We start from the raw sequence: 18,959 nt of genomic DNA on the forward strand, positions 1-18,959 counted from the left end.
AAGAGTAACATATTTTAACAATAAGGGAACATATTTCTTCAGAAAATGCAGGACACAAAAGGAAACCATCAACCTAACAAACTTTACCAATGTACTTCGTTTAGAGCACTTATCCAAATAATCAACTTCAGAATGCAAATTTTAAATAGCCATATTGGCTAATTGGTTTCCACCTACACTCCATACTACTAACAATATATTCGGAAATTACTTGTCTTAAAATATATCTTTCATTCCAGGTTAAGTAAAAGTGTTGAGCCTGTGGTCTAACGTTATCATTCCTTTAATTGGTTTAAAACTGAATTCTGAACTTAAGCATTGTTGCAATATATGGGATTCACCTTTTGCCATATGTAGTGGGCTTGGTGAATCTATTGTGCTTTCTGTCAAAAACAAGCAGTGCATCTATTGGTTAATGTTCCTCAGCATAATGCCATCTGAAATAAGTAAATCAGATTATGAGATTTCACCCCGTCCTTTATCCGAAACGCACAACGCAGCCTGACTAAACGCCTTGAGTAGGACTGATTAGGCAACAAATTTCGTTGCCAATTTAAAACTACATTTCTCAAGCACAACAGCTATTCTCATTGATGACAGGAAGTACAACGGAGTGGTAGAATGCTCGTATGCTAAAAGACTAGCGGATCACACCCCATGAAAGAAGACGAGGTATTCTCTCCTCGAAGTTTAGTAATCAATTAACAAGCAAACTTTACTTCAATATTATGATTCTTTATTGGGGTCAATTTCTTAACAAATTCTGTGGACATTACTCTGTGAGCAAAAGATCGTGCCACCGGGAAGATGGAGCACAGCTGCTCTTGGGAAGATATTAAAATATCAACACAGCAGTCGAAGAAAATTACTAGGAAATAAGTTCACCGGTAACTCCAACGAATTAGGTGCGTTTACCATCAAACCTACCTTGTGAGCGTCCTTCATTCTGCTCAAGAAAATCTGCAGAATACAATGAAGATGTCCCAACGGAGGTGCCCAGTGAAAAACATGTCGCCCCTCCAAAAAACTAAGTTGATAACCGATATAATTGACAAAGACGAAATTTAACCACACGACAACCCCCATGAAGCGTATGATTACTGCACAGATTATCTACGTTACGAGATGAAGCAAAAAAAAAAAACAAAAAAAAAAAACAAAAACAAAAAAAAAAAAAACAGATTATCAACCAAAATGTTTTGTTGTAAGTGCACATAAGTCGTACCATCAGACCTCAACTGGCTGATACCAAAACTTTCCAAAAACCATAAACTGTGCTCTGGCGTAGACTTCCGTAGTGTGGCTGGTCGCCACCCAATCGTCATGAGAAACGACCTGTAGTATAAAACACTTTGACCAACTGGGTGGACCCTAAAAATACCATAGTTTTATATTCACTTTTCCACCAGATTACTGAACAAAGAATTAGAACAACTGTGCGGTGGAAAATTTTACTCTGCAAGTTTTGTTTTGGCAGAACAGTCGCCAGACGAACTTAAAAGAGCTCGACAAACTGTTTTCTTGGGACTATTCACGCCACACGCCAGCTTTGAAAGCTCCTGCAATGAGAACCAACAACGTTATACCGATTCTTCTAACGCACGTGCATTAACAAAAATTCATACTTCCCAGGTGATGCCGATACGAGATAAATGGAAGTAAAATCACGGTTCTCCAAGCGATCCTTCTCGCAGGCATGATGATATAATAACTAGGACCAGGCAAAGCAAAGTTAATAATCAAAACTAGACATGATTGTCTCAATGGGAATTCCGCGATCGTTAATTAAATAAAATATGGCGTTTCAGTCTTCGATCGCTATTCTTTATTTTCAATTACCGGTTTCGGGCTAGCTGCCCATCTTCAGATCATATACTGTAGTTACAGAGTAACTTGTCCGTACAGAACACTCGGTTCACTGTCACAAGTAAAGTAAATTTGCTTCACTTACGACAGCGAACCGAGTGTTCTGTACGGACAAGTTACTCTGTAACTACAATATATGATCTGAAGATGGGCAGCTAGCCCGAAGCCGGTAATTGAAAATAAAGAATAGCGATCGAAGACTGAAACGCCATATTTTATCAAAGTTAATAACCACAAATAAAGTTTTCATGGAAGGTGGCTCTTACAGGCGCCTTCCATTACTCCAAACCTAGGAAGAAAAATCGTGATGGAGCTGTTGTTATTGTATTATATCATTGTCCAGCGATTTTTTCTTTTGTTATTCACCCTCTCACAGTGATGACGCTCGTAGGCAAAACCGAAGCCCTAGTTATTCACCACAACTTTTAATTATTATTTTAACAGCACAAGCATTATCAAACACCTAAAAAATCTTCAGAACCAGAGTGAATACAAAGTTTACGTATGAAATATTCTCCAGAAGAGATTTGTTTTTACCCACCCTCAGGCAATACACAATTGACAAACTGGAGAGAACACTACTAATTTCATGATTTTACAAAGCAATAATTCAGTGATCATTCTCACAAAAAATACTGTGATTGACACATCAGTTCGAAACTGAAGTACATGGTCCCTACTAACCGAATGTGATTTGTTGCGTAAGATCGAAAGAAAATAACTTGATTGTGCACAAACTACTAGGTACTAGATCTTGTATCAATGTGTTTTGTGTCTCCTTACACTAGCATGAAAATGAAATGGTAACTTGCATGATACGTTATGCTTCTACCTTATTGTGACCTCATTACAGCATGGAAAAGAAGTGAACATAAGTCGATAGTTACAAGATATCTGACGAACTTTACCTTAAAATATAAGTCTAACATGGTACTGAACATGATTGATTATGAGGGCATTCAAACAATTACGTATTTATAGTAAGAATCATTGTGTGTGAGTGTGTCTGTACATGTTAAACATTGGAAAATTCAGGATGGAATGTACAGTGGAGATACTGAGTCGCAGAAAGGCACAACAAAGAGACTTGGAAAGTTAGCTTTTGGCCAACAAGGCCTTTGTCAAAATAGACACACACACACACACACACACACACACACATGACTAAAGTGTCTGGCAGCTGAAGCCAGACTGCGAGCAGCAGCACATTATGGGGAGGCAGCCAGGTGGGATAAGGAGGAGGCTGGAGTGGGGAGAGAGAGGGATAGCAGGATAGGGATTGGGGACAGTAAAGTGCTGCTGGGAGTGTGCAGGGATGAGGCGAAGAGTAGGGCAGCTAGGTGCAGTTGGGAGTTTGATGGAGCGGGTGGGGGAAGAGGTGGAGGTAGTGGAAAAGTTCAGAAGTAAAAAGACTGGGTGCATTGGTGGAATAGAGGGCTGTGTAGTCCTGGCATGGAAACAGGGAAGGGGCTAGGCGGGTAAGAACAACGACTAACAAAGGTGGAGGCCAGAAGGGTTAAGGGAACATAGGATATATTTCAGGGAGAATTCCCACCTGCACAAATCAGAAAAGCTGATGTTTGTGGGAAGGATCCAGATGGCTCAGGCTGTGGAGCAATCACTGAAATGAAGAATGTCATGTTGGGTGGTATGCTCAGGAACAGGATGGTCCACTTATTTCTTGGCCACAGTTGGCAGTGGCCATTCATGTGGACAGAAAGTTTGTTGGTTGTCATGCCCACGTGGAATATAGAAAAGTGGCTGCTGCATAGCTTGTAGATCACATGTCTTGTTTCACATGTAGCCCTGCCTTTGATGAGGCAGGTGATGTTTGTTGCAGGACTGTAGTAGAAGGTGGTAGAGGATGTATGGGAAAGGTTGTGCATTAAGGCCTGTTACAGGGATATGGGCGATGAGACAAGGGTTCGGTAGCTGGGAATGTGTAGGGATGGACAAGGATATTGTGTAGGTTTGGTGGGCAGCAGATACCACTGTGGAAAGGGTGGGAAGGATAGTGGGTAGGGCATTTCTCATTTCAGAGCATGACGAGATATAGTCCAAACCCTGCCAGAGATTGTAATTCAGTTGCTCCAGTCCTGGGTGGTACTGAGTCACAATGGGAATGCTCCTCTGTGGTCAGATGGTGGGACTGTGGGAGGTGTTAGATGACTGAAAAGGGAAGACATAGGAGATCTGGTTTTGTACAAGGTTGGGAGGGTAATTACAATGTGTAAAGGCATCAGTGAGACCCTCACTATATTTCGAGAGGGTCAATCGTCACTACAGATGTGACAGCCATGGGTGGCTAGGGTGTATGGAAGGGACCTCTCGGTATGGAATGGGTGGCAGCTGTCGAAGTGGGGGTATTGCTGGTGGTTGGTAGGTTTGATATGAACAAATGTACTGATATAGCCATCTTTAAGGTGGAGATCAACACTGAGGAGGGTGACTTGATGAGTAGGACCAGGTGAAGCAGTTTGGGGCGAAGGTGAGGTTCTGGAGGAATGCGGATAGGATGTCCTCACCCTTGATCCAGACCATGAAGATAATATCAGCAAACCTGAACCAGATGAAGGGTTTGCGATTCTGAGTGTTTAGGAAGGATTCCTCTAGATGCTCCGTGAATACATAGTGTAGCATGTTTGGCATGGGATGGTACCATGGGGGTGCCCATAGCTGTACCCTGAATTTGTTTGTAGGTAATGCCTCCATAGGAGATATTGTGTGTGAGGATGTAGTTGATCATGGTGGTTAGGAAGGAATTGGCTAGTTTGGAATCCATCAGGCGTTGGGAAAGGCAGTATTAAATGGCTGTAAGGTCATGGGCATTAGGTATGTTAGTGTAAAGGGAAGTGGTGTCAATAGTGATGAGCAGGGCACCATGTGGTAAAGGAACAGGAACTGTGGAGAGTCGATGGAGAAAATGCTTGGTACCTTTCATATTGGAGGGTAGGTTGTGAGTAATGGATTGAAGGTGTGGGTCTGTGAGAGCAGAGATTCGAACAGTGGGGGCACAGTAAACAGCCATATTGGGGCATGTGGTTTGGTTTATGGACTTTAGGAAGCATGTAGAAGATAGGAGTGCAAGGAGTGGTATGGGTAAGGGGAGAAATGGATTCTTGGGAGAGGTTCTAGGGTTGTCCTAAGGATTTGAGGGGAGACTGGAAATCCTGCTGGACCTGTGACAGGATTTGTAGGTGAATCAATCTGGCAGCTGGCAGAGTCCTTCTGCCAATTAATCCTTGTTAAAAACGATACCGGTTTAGCCTTTGGCTACAGGTTGGATTATAAAGTCGGGACCAGGTTTAGGCTGGTGGGTTGCGAATATTTCTGCAGATTTAAGATTTGTTTGTTTGTTGATAGATTTAGGGAATGATAGTGCCGGAAGGTTTGAGATCAAGAAATTCTGCAAAGTTAAAACGGGGTGATTTGGGGGCAGTGGGAGTGGATCAGTCCTCCAGCCAATCTACTTAGATTCTACAGTTCACCTCTGCTTCAACAGAAAATTCTTTACTATGTCTACATAGTTCTAGTCATCTCTGCATCCATCTTCAGTCACTCACCTCAAAACATCAACACAGCACTCTCTTCGCTATTGGCACATAAAATAAATCAAAGCATTTCTTCAACCCATAAGTCATAATCACACTTCAGGTATCCTTCTTGTGACTTCATCAAAACCTTCTTCTTTGTGACTTAGTCAATCGATCACATCAATGAAAGCTACACATCAGAATGTTCTGTTATCCACGTTGCATATCAGGCAACAGAGCAAATTAGGACTGACATCTCCAAAACAAATAAAAGAAAAAAAACCTACTAACCCTCCAACATCTTAGAGGATGATGGTGCATGCATCAGTCTGCTTAAGGCAATATACCCAGCTTAGCCATTTGCCTACCAGATTCTATCTCATCAGGCTATTCCTGAAATTTCTTGATGGTCGATACACGATGTTCGCCATGAGAGATTTTCATGTGAAGCATTGGCACTTCAACTACATGTCGATGAAGGAATCTGCGGACCTGAAATGGTCCATTAAATATGTTTAAGAATTTACTACGAAGGAACCTATGTTTCCTGGATAAATAATGAGCCTTATCAGCACTTTATCCCATCGTGTCAAATATATATCACAAAATGCTCCATTTGGATTTGATTTTTGTCTCTCGGCGGCTCCCCACGTTTTTGTCCAGTCGCCATCTGTACTAATGCTATGTGTCTATCTCTCCCTGTGGGTGGAAAACTAACTACTTTTCTGATCTATCAGCTGGCTGCCTGTTCTTCAAAATTAAGACAGGTGTCATCCCCACTGCTGTGACAATATTTTAATTACTCCCTGGGAATCTTCCAAGGAGGTCTCTCAGTTTCTTTATTGTGCATGCTGTCAGCAAATCGTCATGAGAAACGACGCACAGTGAAAAATGGTTTGTCCAACTATGTGGCTGCTAAAAATGCCTGTGCCTGTTATCCAGTCTACCAGCAGTTTATCGAATACAAATTCGAGCAAGAGTTCGATGGAAAATTCCACAGTGCATGTGTTGACCCAACTGACCAATCGCGAGGCGAACTTTTAAAAAGAGTGTGACAGACTTCTGAGAGAGCTCTGCTTCTATTGGGAGTCATTTTTCATATTTCCAGTTTCCTTGCTTTCAGCGGCAGCCTACCACGTAAGCTGTAGTTAATGCCAGTAATTAGAGAAGAATATGAGACTTTCAGATGAGTCCTACGTTGTAAATTATAGCAAATGTTGAGGCAGGAATTCGTTTGTTACTACAAGAGTGTGCTGATGAAATTCGAACAGAAACACCCAGAAACTTACGCAACTCTTAGCTGCTTAAAGGTAATTTGTAGCGAGCGGACAGAAGGCGACGAGAGACAGAAATGCAGGCAAAAAAGTCGGTACCTTTACAGTTGACAAAGTTAATGCCACCGCTGTGATGAAGAGTGAATGATATCGTAAGAAGGATAAGTATCTTTTGGAATCGACTACTCATAGGAAGCTTCAGAAAGACCCCACAACGAAAGTTTTCATAATTACTTATCAACTAATCAACACATTTTACGTCCTACTGGGCCACAGTCTTGATAAATTGCTTGAATAGCACTTCGGCGCTATACTGTTGCATACTATTCACTACTTCGTAGTTTCGTCTGTGTAGTTATTCTCAGCTGAAGAGTATAATCTGTGAAATACAAATTCTTGGGTTATGTAACCGCTCTTTAGAGAGTGGTTATTCAGAAGAGTATTAGATTAAATTCTGTAATACGAAACGGTCTAAGAGCCAAAAAACGGTAGTAGTATTTCGAAGTAATAGTTAGTTAAAATTTTACAATGAGTAGATATTCGAAATAGAGGAACGCAAAGTAGTTCAAAGGGAATCCAAGGAAGACACAGCAGAGGTACATTTTGTTTTGAATATAATATATAATTCCGTGGTAGTCGGAATTTTGGGATTAGAAGCATAATTAAAGTTCATTCTTAGAACTGGATTAGACATTGGAGTGGTGGAGAATAGATTATTTTGGGATAAATTCAGAGACGGAGTCAATTAGAGGTGATTGGGTTCAAAAAAATGGTTCAAATGGCTCTGAGCACTATGGGACTTAACTTCTGAGGCAGTCTCCTAGAACTTAGAACTACTCAAACCTAACTAACCTAAGACATCACACACATCTATGTCCGAGGCAGGAGTCGAACCTGCGACAGTAGCGGTCACGCGGTTCCAGACTGTAGCGCCTAGAACCGCTCGACCACTCCGGCCGGCGGTGATTGGGTGTGCGCACATTGATATTCAAGCGAATGGTGATTGTACGTGTCAAACGAAACGCTACGATCGTATACTTACGATAGTGAAGAGATTTATGGACAATACGGAAACTTTTATGTTGAACTAGGACATCACACACATCCATGTCCGAGGCAGGAGTCGAACCTGCAACATTAAAGAGTATTGGAACCGAAAATAGTTTCGACCTTATCACATTAGTATCTTTGCCGCTCGTTGTCAAGGTGATTCCGCTAATACACGAGAAGTGACAAATAGTGCCCGTTTAAAGATTAAACTTGTGCTGAACAGACACTGAAAGGATTTGAACCCATCATTAATATCGTGTCGTGAGAATTGAGAAGCTTAGACATTGTAAGGCCCAGAGACATATTTATAATTTATCTGCCATTAATGGCAAAGGACAGTTTCATAGGAAAGCGTATTTTTGGTGATGGGTACACGAAGGAATGTAGTACTGACTGACTGTTATCATACCGAAACAATACACACAGGGGTCAACTCTCCTTTCATTTATCCAGCGGTGCCATCTTTCATTAATTCAAGAACTTAATTGTGTCAATAAAACAGAAATATAGGAGACATTCCCAGTGTTTACTAAATTCCATAATCAGCTATTACATAGACAATATTATCTGCGAACATTCAATGGTTACTGAAGGAAAATGATAAACCTTTTTACAAACAGATTTAATAGGATTCAACGAATGCATACAGACTGCTAAAGTAACTAAATCAAATTACTCAGGGAAACAAATTAGTAAAAATTGGCTGGAACTCAACTGATATCTTACTCCAGAGTAATAAAAAAAATTGTCCTGGGATCCGTCGTGGTTGAAAGTGTATGAAATATCTCTGGAAAAACGCGATCAATTTTCAACTGCCAGTTCACACGACTAGATTCACAACATAATACAGAGATGTTTTATGCCCGACCCACACGGCAGGGAATGGTTCTTAACTAGCCGGGACAATATATACACAAACTTTTGAGATCAGCTCCGCTGCTTGTGAGGGTGGTGAGGGGGGGGGGGGGGGGGGGAGACAATGGCGAAGCGATATCTGTGCAGTCGCGACGACGGTGGGTGTGCAGGCATAATTACCATCAGCGAAATTTGACGAAAACAAGTACATTGACAGTAACTTAAGTATGTGCAATTAATGGGTTATAGTATTCACTTGAGAATGGCTACAGAGACAAAACTTCATAGTAGTGAACAATATGCAACAAAAGGATGGATTAATCTCAACATTAACAACCATTGCAGCAAACTGATAACATCCATGACAAAAGTGTCTTCTTTCTCTGCACAGAATAAAGAACAACTCAGCTGGACAGACGCTTATCCGCCCAGACTATATGGCTGCCTAAAATTCATAGATCTGGGGTTATTTTGAAACCTGTTGCTGGATCTGTAGCATCTCCTACCCACCAGGTGACCAGATATTGAGCCTCATTACTATAACCCTACATCGTAAACCGACATCGGTTTCGTACAGGTAGTACTAAGACGACTTATCTTGCGTGACGGCAGTGAATTATATGAGGACGTGCTGAAAAGTAATGTCTCAAATATTTTTATGCGAAAACTCTGACAGATTTTTAAATAACACAAACGTTATTAACATTCCACATCTTTATTCTTAATGTCTGCGTATTTGCAGCCCTCTGCCGCTACAGGGTTCGGAATTATAGACTGTAGTATGGTGGTGTGTAACGTAACTACGTCGGTACTGTAATCGAGTTTCGAATTCGAAGTGTTCATCCACACTTGGAGCACTCTCACCTTCAGCATGACAATATCAGATAACACACGAGCGCTGTGACATGTGCAACAATCCGACGCCTTGGGTTCACTGTCATTTATCATCCTCCATACAGACCCAACTGGTCCCATCTCATTGTCAAATGTTAGTAAAACTTAAAAACACCATCGAAGACTCCACGTTGATAGTGAAGAAGCGGTGCAATCAGACTGAGTTTGTGGTTTCGCCAAACAGATTTAAACATTCTGCAGTGACAGTATCAACAAACTGGTCTCTCAGGAAGAACTTGACTACTGCCAGGTTGACTGTGTTGAGAAATAATTACGTAGACCTGGAGAATAAAAATGTAGAATGTTAATAAAGTGTTAGTCAAAAAGATTTAACAGTTTTCACACAAGAAACTCGGAGGAATTGCTTTTCAGCACGTCCGCGTGCAAACGTTCCTCATGGATCAGTCTATCTGTTAGTGGAAACAGTATCAAAGTACAGCAGTTCAGTGCAGCAGTTCCTGAGATTAGCCTTCAGATACAAACGGAAAGACGCGACGAGGAACTTTAATATCTGTATATAAAATGCAATGTCCTAAATGGCTGACTCGTTCACTCACTGACTCATCATCGGCCAGCCCAAACCGTTAAGGATAGATACATGAAATTTGCAGAGGGTGTTGATCTTATACTATAGGTGTCGTGTGAGACGGTATTTTTGAAATTACATCCCTAACTGAAGGAAACAGGGGATGAAAGGTTTTTTGAAAAATATTGCCATGGAGGCAATCTTGAGGCTAGACCACCGAAAATTGGTATTTGGTTTCACTGTCAAAAATAAGGCAATTCTCATGCTGGACCTACGAAATATGTTATTTCGCTTCTGTGTCAAAAATAAAGAAACACATGTCCCAGGATTTTTGGAAATTTATCCCCTATAAGGGTGAAACAGTGGATTAAAGTTGTTTCTGAAAATAAAACATCATTAAAGAACTACTTTAGTATATTTTGAAGCTAGAGCTATGAAAATTGGTATTTAACGTCTTGGTGCCAAAAGAAAAAAAATTACATATTTCATTGATTATGGAAATTAAACCCAAAAGGGGGTTAAATAGCGGATGAAATGTTTTATGAAAAGATGGTTCACTGTTTTTGGAAATTCAACCATTAAGGGAGTGAAAGAGGACATGGAAGTTTTCATGAAAAATATTTCATTATGCAACATCTTTGAAGCAGAATCTGTGAAACTTTGAATTCTCTGTTAAAAAAAAAAATAAAAAAAATTACTACGCTGTTTTTGGAAAGTTAATCCCCAAGAGGGTGAAAGAGGGGACTAAAATTTTTAAGAAAATATGTCGTTAATGCATAAAAAGTGGTATTTCACTTCTCAGCTAGATATAAAGAAATATGTGCCAGGGGATGCACGTTTCTATGGAAATACCACCACAAGAACGCAAAAGGCAAGATTAATAGAATCTTTGGACCACAGCTACCAGAATCGCTGTTTTGTTCGGAAGTACGTTAGGAAAACACCATACTTCTATGGCCTTAATTAGTGTGAAACGCTTAGTAGGTGTTGTAATTTATGAACAACGTAAAAATTCGATTAAAGGAAAATAAAAAAGCATCTGTGTAGACCATACAGTCTACACGAGCGAAGCAGGGAGCGCTATACTAGTTTATTAATATGTATGAAACTAAGCGCACTGAGAAATTGAAGGACATCGACGTGGGCCTGAGTGGTATTTCCATCAACTAACATTTGCCCCTTTATTTGCGATGATTCCTACGAATGAAGCTAGTTCACATACAGAACATACTTTCCCAGTGAATTTAGCAGCTATGTTTAGATACTGTCTCACTACAAGGTAGTCCGCAGCTCGTGGTCGTGCGGTAGCGTTCTCGCTTCCCACGCCCGGGTTCCTGGGTCCGATTCCCGGCGGGGTCAGGGATTTTCTCTGCCTCGTGATGACTGGGTGTTGTGTGCTGTCCTTAGGTTAGTTAGGTTTAAGTAGTTCTAAGTTCTAGGGGACTGATGACCATGGATGTTAAGTCCCATAGTGCTCAGAGCCATTTTCACTACAAGGTACTTCCACTACAGAATTGATTAAAATGGTGGATTGGGCAAATAAAACATGCGGGCCGGTTCAGTTACAAGCAGAACTCAATATTTACAGTCGACTTGTAGGAGAAATTATAACTCCAGTTGGTAGGTGAAATGAGAATTACGGCAAGGAGACGTAAAATGGGAACTACGGCAAGGACACAAAATTCCAGGAATAAAGCTGAGCAACAGCCACCAACAGAGGAAATTTTCCTCTCTTGTTGAAAACATTACAGAACGGGACGAACAAGCATTAATTTCAAAAAAAATTTAAAAATTAAAATTAAAAACCTGAGAATTGTACATGTACAATATCTACTAGCGACAGCTGGCGTGCATAAAATCCTCTGCAGTCGTAACAATAAGGTTAACACGGCCATGAGCGTAACTGTCTCTTCCGGCAGAGTGACGCATCGCCCGTAGTGGAACACGCTGTTAAATACAGAAACCATGAAATAAGATTCCATGTTACAGGTGTTCTAGGCAAGACAACATTTTATGTAGTGCGCTTGTATAGAGAGACAATGAGAGTCAAAAGAAATTTACGAACACTGAAAAGTTTTATAGAAAGGTAGAAATAATTAAACTGAATAAAATTACGGGTACTGATCTGCACAAAGAGAGTGATTCTAATCATCGCTTATTATTAACAGAGAATGATCACGTGGACCCAGCATCACATGACGAATAGTGGTGCCCTCTACTCAGTTCATAACGTGCTAATAAAAGCGTAATCCCGTTTCCATGCTGTTGCCAGTTTTATCTCTGAATATGTCTCCCGCAGATGGATACGATACATTAGTGAATAGCTGTATGCAGCGACCACGTCCTCTTAGACTGGAAGTTTCAAAATAATTAATTAAACAACGGCCTTGAAAGCCTTCATTGTATTATTATTCATAAGTAAGGGTTTTCCTAAATACATCCGTTGTAATAAGTTTGCTCACTGTCTAGTTTGTGTCCGAATATGATGGCAAGAATTATATGGGGTGATTCAAAAGTAACTGTACACACTTCGTGGGTGTAATATATGTATCAAAATATGAATAAAACATTAAAAAAAAGTTTTGTCTGCAATTGCTATATTCCAGAGTTATGCAATAGAGTAGGGATCACAAGTACAGCACAAACAACACAAAATTAATTCTTCTCAGAGAGCATCGACACGAAGGGATCTAAAATTCAACTCAGCTACGTATTGTACTTTTGCCCCAGGACATCTTCAAAATGATGCCCATGTGGGCGAAGACAGTGACGTGTTCAATTTATTAAAAAAAAAATGGTTCAAATGGCTCTGAGCAATATGGGACTTAACTTATGAGGTCATCAGTCCCCTAGAACTTAGAACTACTTAAACCTAACTAACCTAAGGACATCACACACATCCATGCCCGAGGCAGGATTCGAACCTGTGACCGTATCGGTCGCGCGGTTCCAGACTGTAGCGCCTAGAACCGCTCGGCCACTTCGGCCGGCTCGATTTATTACAGCTCTCCAAATGTAACAGGCACCGATCATCTCATTCTGTACAGCTGCACAACCATTTTCAGTTCGCTCCTGTAGTTGTGCTACGTTCTCAATTGCAACAACGTACACGAGTTCCTCGAGACGGCCCCAAAGATGGAAACCCAGGGGTTGAGAGATGGAGATCTGGCGGGCCATGCAGCTGGTCCTGCGCTGCTTGTCAAATTATCGGGATAAGCAACACTGAGACACACTCCTGCCTCCCGGGTGAAATGTGATGGGGCACCAACGACATAGCAACATCAGTCGATATACAGGCGAACACATCACGGCAAAGCCTCTACTGGCCAATGATGTAATGCCTACCACAAATGGCATTACGCATCATAACTCGCAAACAAAGTAGTTTTGGATAAAACTTTACCGAACAATTTACTCTTATTTTGATCCTTACATTGCACCCATGAAGTGTGTACATTTACGTTTGAATCACCATGTATTTCTAGTAAGTCTTATTCTTCTTTTGTTGCACTCTGAATGATAGTGTTAATAGTTTAAAGGTCTTGTTGAATTCGTGAATTTTTGGGGATGAGAGTGTTTCTTCCAGTAGTTCTTTAATTCAGTGAGCCTTCCTCTGGCGTATGTGGTATATACGTCGATTGCAATCAGATCCCTATAACGTGTCTTCGTCTGTTGTGTTGCGTTATTCAGTCCGAAGACTGGTTTGTTGCAGCTCCAAGCGTCTTCATCTCCAAAATAGCCACATTTCAACAAGCCTACAGCATTCGGTGATCTACAATCACGATTTTCACCTCCTCTCCCTCACCCCCCCCCCCCCTCACCCCGCCACGCCAATCTCCTGCATTATCAAACTGATGATTTCTTGTTGCCTCAGGATGCATGCTATCACCCTATCCCTTCTTTTATTAAACTGTGCATCAATTTCTTTCTTCCCGAAATCGGTTCAGTACCACCTCTTTAGTTATTCGATCTACCCATTTTTATCATTGTTCTGTAGCACCATATCTCTTCTTCCCTGAACCGCTTACTGACCACGTTTGACTTCCGTATAAAATTATTGTGTTGTTATTACCAGTTTGCATTTTATATTCTCTCTTCTTCGGTTAGCTTCAGTTATGAGGGTCCTTAAGTAAGTGATGCAACACATATTTTTCCTGAAAGCAGGTTGGTTTTATTTAGGATTTCAATACACTGTATTATCCCCCACTCTTTTGACTAATAACTCTGTTTTTCGGCATTGTCTCAGTTCAATACGACAGCCTGATGCCACCTTACTAGGAGAGCCTGCATGCCCACGTGGTACGGCTCTACTGGTCGACGTCGGAGCCAACGTCTTGATGCACCAGTAACTTCCCCCTCATCCACGTACTGCTTTGCGCAGAGTACATCCGTCATTGGGCCAAACAGACGAAAGTTGGAGGGTGCTGTACCTGGGCCGTAAGGTGCATGGGGAAGAACAGTGAGCTCCTCTCAGGTGTGTAGAGGCCTTGCATCATCTTGGAAAAGGAGTTCGTTTGCATTTTGGAAGCGACGAACATGCTGAAGTCGTATCTTCAGTTTCCTGAGGGTAGCACAATACACCTCAGAGTTCGTCGTCGCATCATGAGGGAGGTCATAAGACATAAGAAGAACAACTGAGAATCCCAGAAGACAGCCGCCACGACTTTACTGGCCGGGAGTGACGCTTTGTACTTTTTCTTTCGCCACTTCATGGATTGCCGTTATGTTTCCGGTTCAAAGTGAAGGACCCATGCTTTTTCGCCTCTGACGATGTTCGCCAAAAAATTGTCACTATCAGCCTTGTAACAAGCAAACAAATGCGCACAGAGGGTCCTTCGTTGCTCTTTATGGTCTTCTGTTAAGCGACGAGAAAGCCAACAGACACACATGTTTCAGTACCCCAACTGGTGTATGAATGTGTCAGCGCTACCAACAGACACATCCAATCGAGAAGCAAGGTGTTTGATTGTGATCCGTCAGTCACCCTACATGAGAGCGTCTGCACATTGCAATATTGCAGGAGTCACACCTATGAGGGGCCTTGTGGCACGCGGGAGATTGTACAGATTTGTACCACCTTGTTGCGATGATCACAGATACCTGGGCCAACGACTCACTGCAAGATCCCCGTAGAGGTTCTGCAAGCGCTCTGAATATTTGCGAATCTCTGGCTATCGACCAAAAGGAATTCAGTGACAGCTATCTGTCTGGAATGCACCTCCATTACAGACGCCATTTTGAAGGCTATATTAGTGCCGCCACTTATTGGAAATTCACGGAACTGCAAAGGCTGAAATGGGAATATTTAAGCATATTTTCGACTCAAACTGGCCGAGAAAAAAGTGTCGCATCACTTATTGAACGATCTTCGTATTATTAGAACCGAAGGTGTGAAGATATCATTTAATGGTAGACATGAAATATAGAAAAACTGTATTTTACTGTAAAATAAACGGTATTCTGCCTCTTCTCTGGGCTCCATTATTCTTCACTTAAGCACATGTTAATCTGGTTACTCATACAACAATATGCTACGGTGAGGCTGTCTAACACCCAGACGTGAGTAAAACAATACCTTAGGAGCTCTAAATGCCAATCCTACTGCTCAGATTTCTGTCCACGTAGCGTTCATATGAACTTAGTGAAAAGTAGAAGTTGTATAAGCTTTAAATGCAAACATTCTCGCTTAGACTTTATCTTCGCTGTTATAAATATCAATTTAAATTACAAGTTAGTGTGGCTGGTTTCAGTAACTCGAATATTCAAATTAATATGTTTACTGATTTAAGAGAAATATGCGTTTTAGCTCACTGAAAAATATTAGACACAGCTTCACAAAGAAGCTTACGTTAATTTTTATCTTAATGTATTCAGTTCTTAACGGCATCTCAGATCGAGTAAGGTATTTGTAACATTCAAGATGCCACAAAAATTTTACGATGTTTTCCATGTCAATGATCAAAATTAAATTTACGCTAACATACCTCTTCAATCTTCCTTTCAGTACTGTTTCCATCATAAAATATTAAATGAATGGACTTTTTGTTTAATACTACATTGGAAACAGATTAAGAACAAGTGAATGTGTATAATTTTCTTTGTCCTTCAACTTTGTGTCAGCATGCATTGCTTCTTAAATAATGAATCTTAAAAATAAGCAAAACAACTCTCTGAAGCCTTCATCAGTCAGTAGCACACTGTAGATAACAGTAAATTTGATACTTTGAGTGTGACTCAGCTTACCAGATTAAAATTAAATCAACCAATAAATGCCTGACTGGGGTAACCAACTGCCAGCCGAAATGGCCGTGCGGTTCTAGGCGTTACAGTCTGGAACCGCGAGACCACTCCGGTCGCAGGTTCGAATCCTGCCTCGGGCGTGGATGTGTGTGCTGTCCTTAGGTTAGTTAGGTTTAAGCAGTTCTAAGTTCTAGGGGACTGATGACCTCTGATGTTAAGTCCCATAGTGCTCAGAGCCATTTGAACCATTTTTTTTTTTTTTTTAGGTAACCAACTTTTTTTGCCTCTGCTCTGTTGCAGCTGCTAAATGCGGGTTATTCATACTACGCGCTGCTCAAGAACTTTAATGGACGTTAACGGATCAAGATGCTGTATGTTACTCGCCAATAAAAGAGGACATGCACCGCCAGAGAGCTACCCTTCCTGAAAGCTTACACCTTTCTTTGAGTTTTCGCAAATCAGTACTTGGCGACATGAAAGTGTGTCCACTCTGTAGCAGCACAATGTCTGGGAGAACAGTGTAATGCGGCTATCGTTATTATGAAAATCATACACTCATTACTCCATCAGCAGGCTGAGATGGATTAGTGAAAAGAAAAAGAGCACTGCAAATAATGTAGTATTACACTAACACAGCAACAAACCCTCCTAAAACTTAGTAAATAATAATTGGAAATTGTAAGCTATTTAAAATATAATGTAATCTTGGTGAAATTCGTAATAAACAGCTTTATCCAAAGCTTTACTTACACTTTGTGTATATACATTTTACTAAATCCATTATACTGGTTTTAAGGATAGGCAGTGGGTGGTAGGTATAACTGGACGTGTTCTGCACCAGCAAGCATATGAAAGAAATAATTGTTTCGAATGAAAAACAGCCCACAGTTGCACTAATTATGTTTATACTAAATCTTGACCATGGTTTCAACTATAATAACATAGCCTTCTTCAGAAATCCTCAAAAGTGATCAAAATAACATTTAGACCAGTAATACAATCTATGCACAAATTTCTAAAATTACGTATGTGATAACATATTACTTACAAAAGCTTTTAAAAATGAAAAACGTCTTAGTCCAGCGGCTGCGTCACGATCAATAAAATAAAATACCTTCAACAGACATAAGCCTGTTTCGATCACAAGTAAAACTACATATGGCACCGTATGTCCTTCGCCACTACATCTGGGTATAACAGACATAAGCCTATTTCGATTACAAGTAAAACTGCATATGGCACCGTATGTCCTCCGCCACAACAACTGTTATACTCCGATGTAGTGCAATTGTCGGGTGTTTTTCATTCAAAACAACTTCGTGACAGTTGCTGATGTTGCTGCCATGATGAAAATAAAGAAATAATTACCAGTTTTTCCTAAACCTCCAAACGGCTTAATTCACACATAAAAGATAAAAGGCTTTTGAATACCATTTTAAATATATAATACTAGTCGCTGAGGCCTCTGAATATAATTTCAAACTTATACCATGAGTTGATAAAGCATTTGAAAACTCAATCATGACCGGAGAATATTTTAGTTAAATGTAAAGAAAGAAATGGAACAATTCTGACTGAGCTCTTCAGCAGATTCCCATAGGTTTCTGCTGGCAGGTACCACACAGGTGGGGCAAACCCAAGGATTTGTAAACAATAACTTTTTCGAAAGCAGTTGATTCCCAATTATCACTCGAGGGCTTACCAAATATATAGCACTTTAGTAACGCTTGCCGACCCGCCAAATGAGTCGAGGATGGAGGCCAAACTCGTGAGAAGAAAAAGGCAGCAGTGAACAGTCAGAGAGTCAGTGAATAGTCAGTACTAATGGAGTTAGTAGATTGTCAATGGAGGCACCAGCAATTTTTATGCCAGTGGCTACTGATGGAACAGTAGTACATTATCTGTGAAAAGACGTTACTACTCTGGATGATGCCACAACAATTATTTTTAGATAAATAATAATTTTGCAAGTGGCTCATATATGTTTCATCGAAAAGCACTGAACAGTGATAGTCTACCTTTGTCTCAATTAGTAGCATAGTGGATTTCATTTACTAGTAGGAGCAAATAGCTGAATAGTACTTGTCTCCTGTGAATTAGGCTAATGAGCCACTGATATAATAGTTAAGCTAAGTGCCCATTCGTTCAATGGATTGCCGAAGAAATGGCAACGACTGGACTTGTCTCTGATATGGGCAGCGCAGATAATGCATTTAACAGTGACAGGAACAAGAAGCTAGATGGCTCTAGTCTCTTGATAGTGGGAATCCCATGTGTAATGGTCAGAATGTAGAGATAGGAGCTTTGACAGTGAAAAGGTAGTACCAGATGTAACTCATGTATGTATGTTACTTGGTTAGACGGTTCAAACATAAATATGTATAATGGCACATACTTATTTAACGAGTGCACATCATCTTGCTATTTTGTCACATCACCATCTCTCTCAAAGATGCTTCTTTGTTTCCCAACAGTCAAGAAAGTTCCATTCTCTCTCGAATCCATTATAACGACTAATAATGAGAAAAGCAACAAACAATATTGTCAACAATGTTCTGATTGCACCATGCAGGCCATACCAAACTTGGAGGAGTAGGCCTAATGCTGGGAGGCAACATATAATTGTTGTGACAGGTGTATAGGGTTTATCTGTTATGAAAGGTGGGTGAACATAAGAGAAAACCTATCAGTTGTATCACCAGGTTGTACTGCAAAAAGAAA

General features: G+C 40.7%; 1 protein-coding gene across 1 annotated transcript in view; it reads left to right on the plus strand.

The window, feature by feature from the left end:
* Window positions 1-16,884, plus strand: part of LOC126481665 (odorant receptor 43a-like) — a 61,006-nt gene extending 44,122 nt beyond the window's left edge. Inside the window, exon 5 of the mRNA XM_050105593.1 lies at window positions 16,539-16,884. Coding sequence (XP_049961550.1) covers window positions 16,539-16,595 — 57 coding nt within the window. The 3' untranslated portion in view covers window positions 16,596-16,884. The remainder of the gene's footprint in view (window positions 1-16,538) is intronic.
* Window positions 16,885-18,959: the final 2,075 nt, after the last annotated feature.

Source organism: Schistocerca serialis, chromosome 5 (assembly GCF_023864345.2).
Source record: "Schistocerca serialis cubense isolate TAMUIC-IGC-003099 chromosome 5, iqSchSeri2.2, whole genome shotgun sequence".
Classification (NCBI taxonomy): domain Eukaryota; kingdom Metazoa; phylum Arthropoda; class Insecta; order Orthoptera; family Acrididae; genus Schistocerca; species Schistocerca serialis.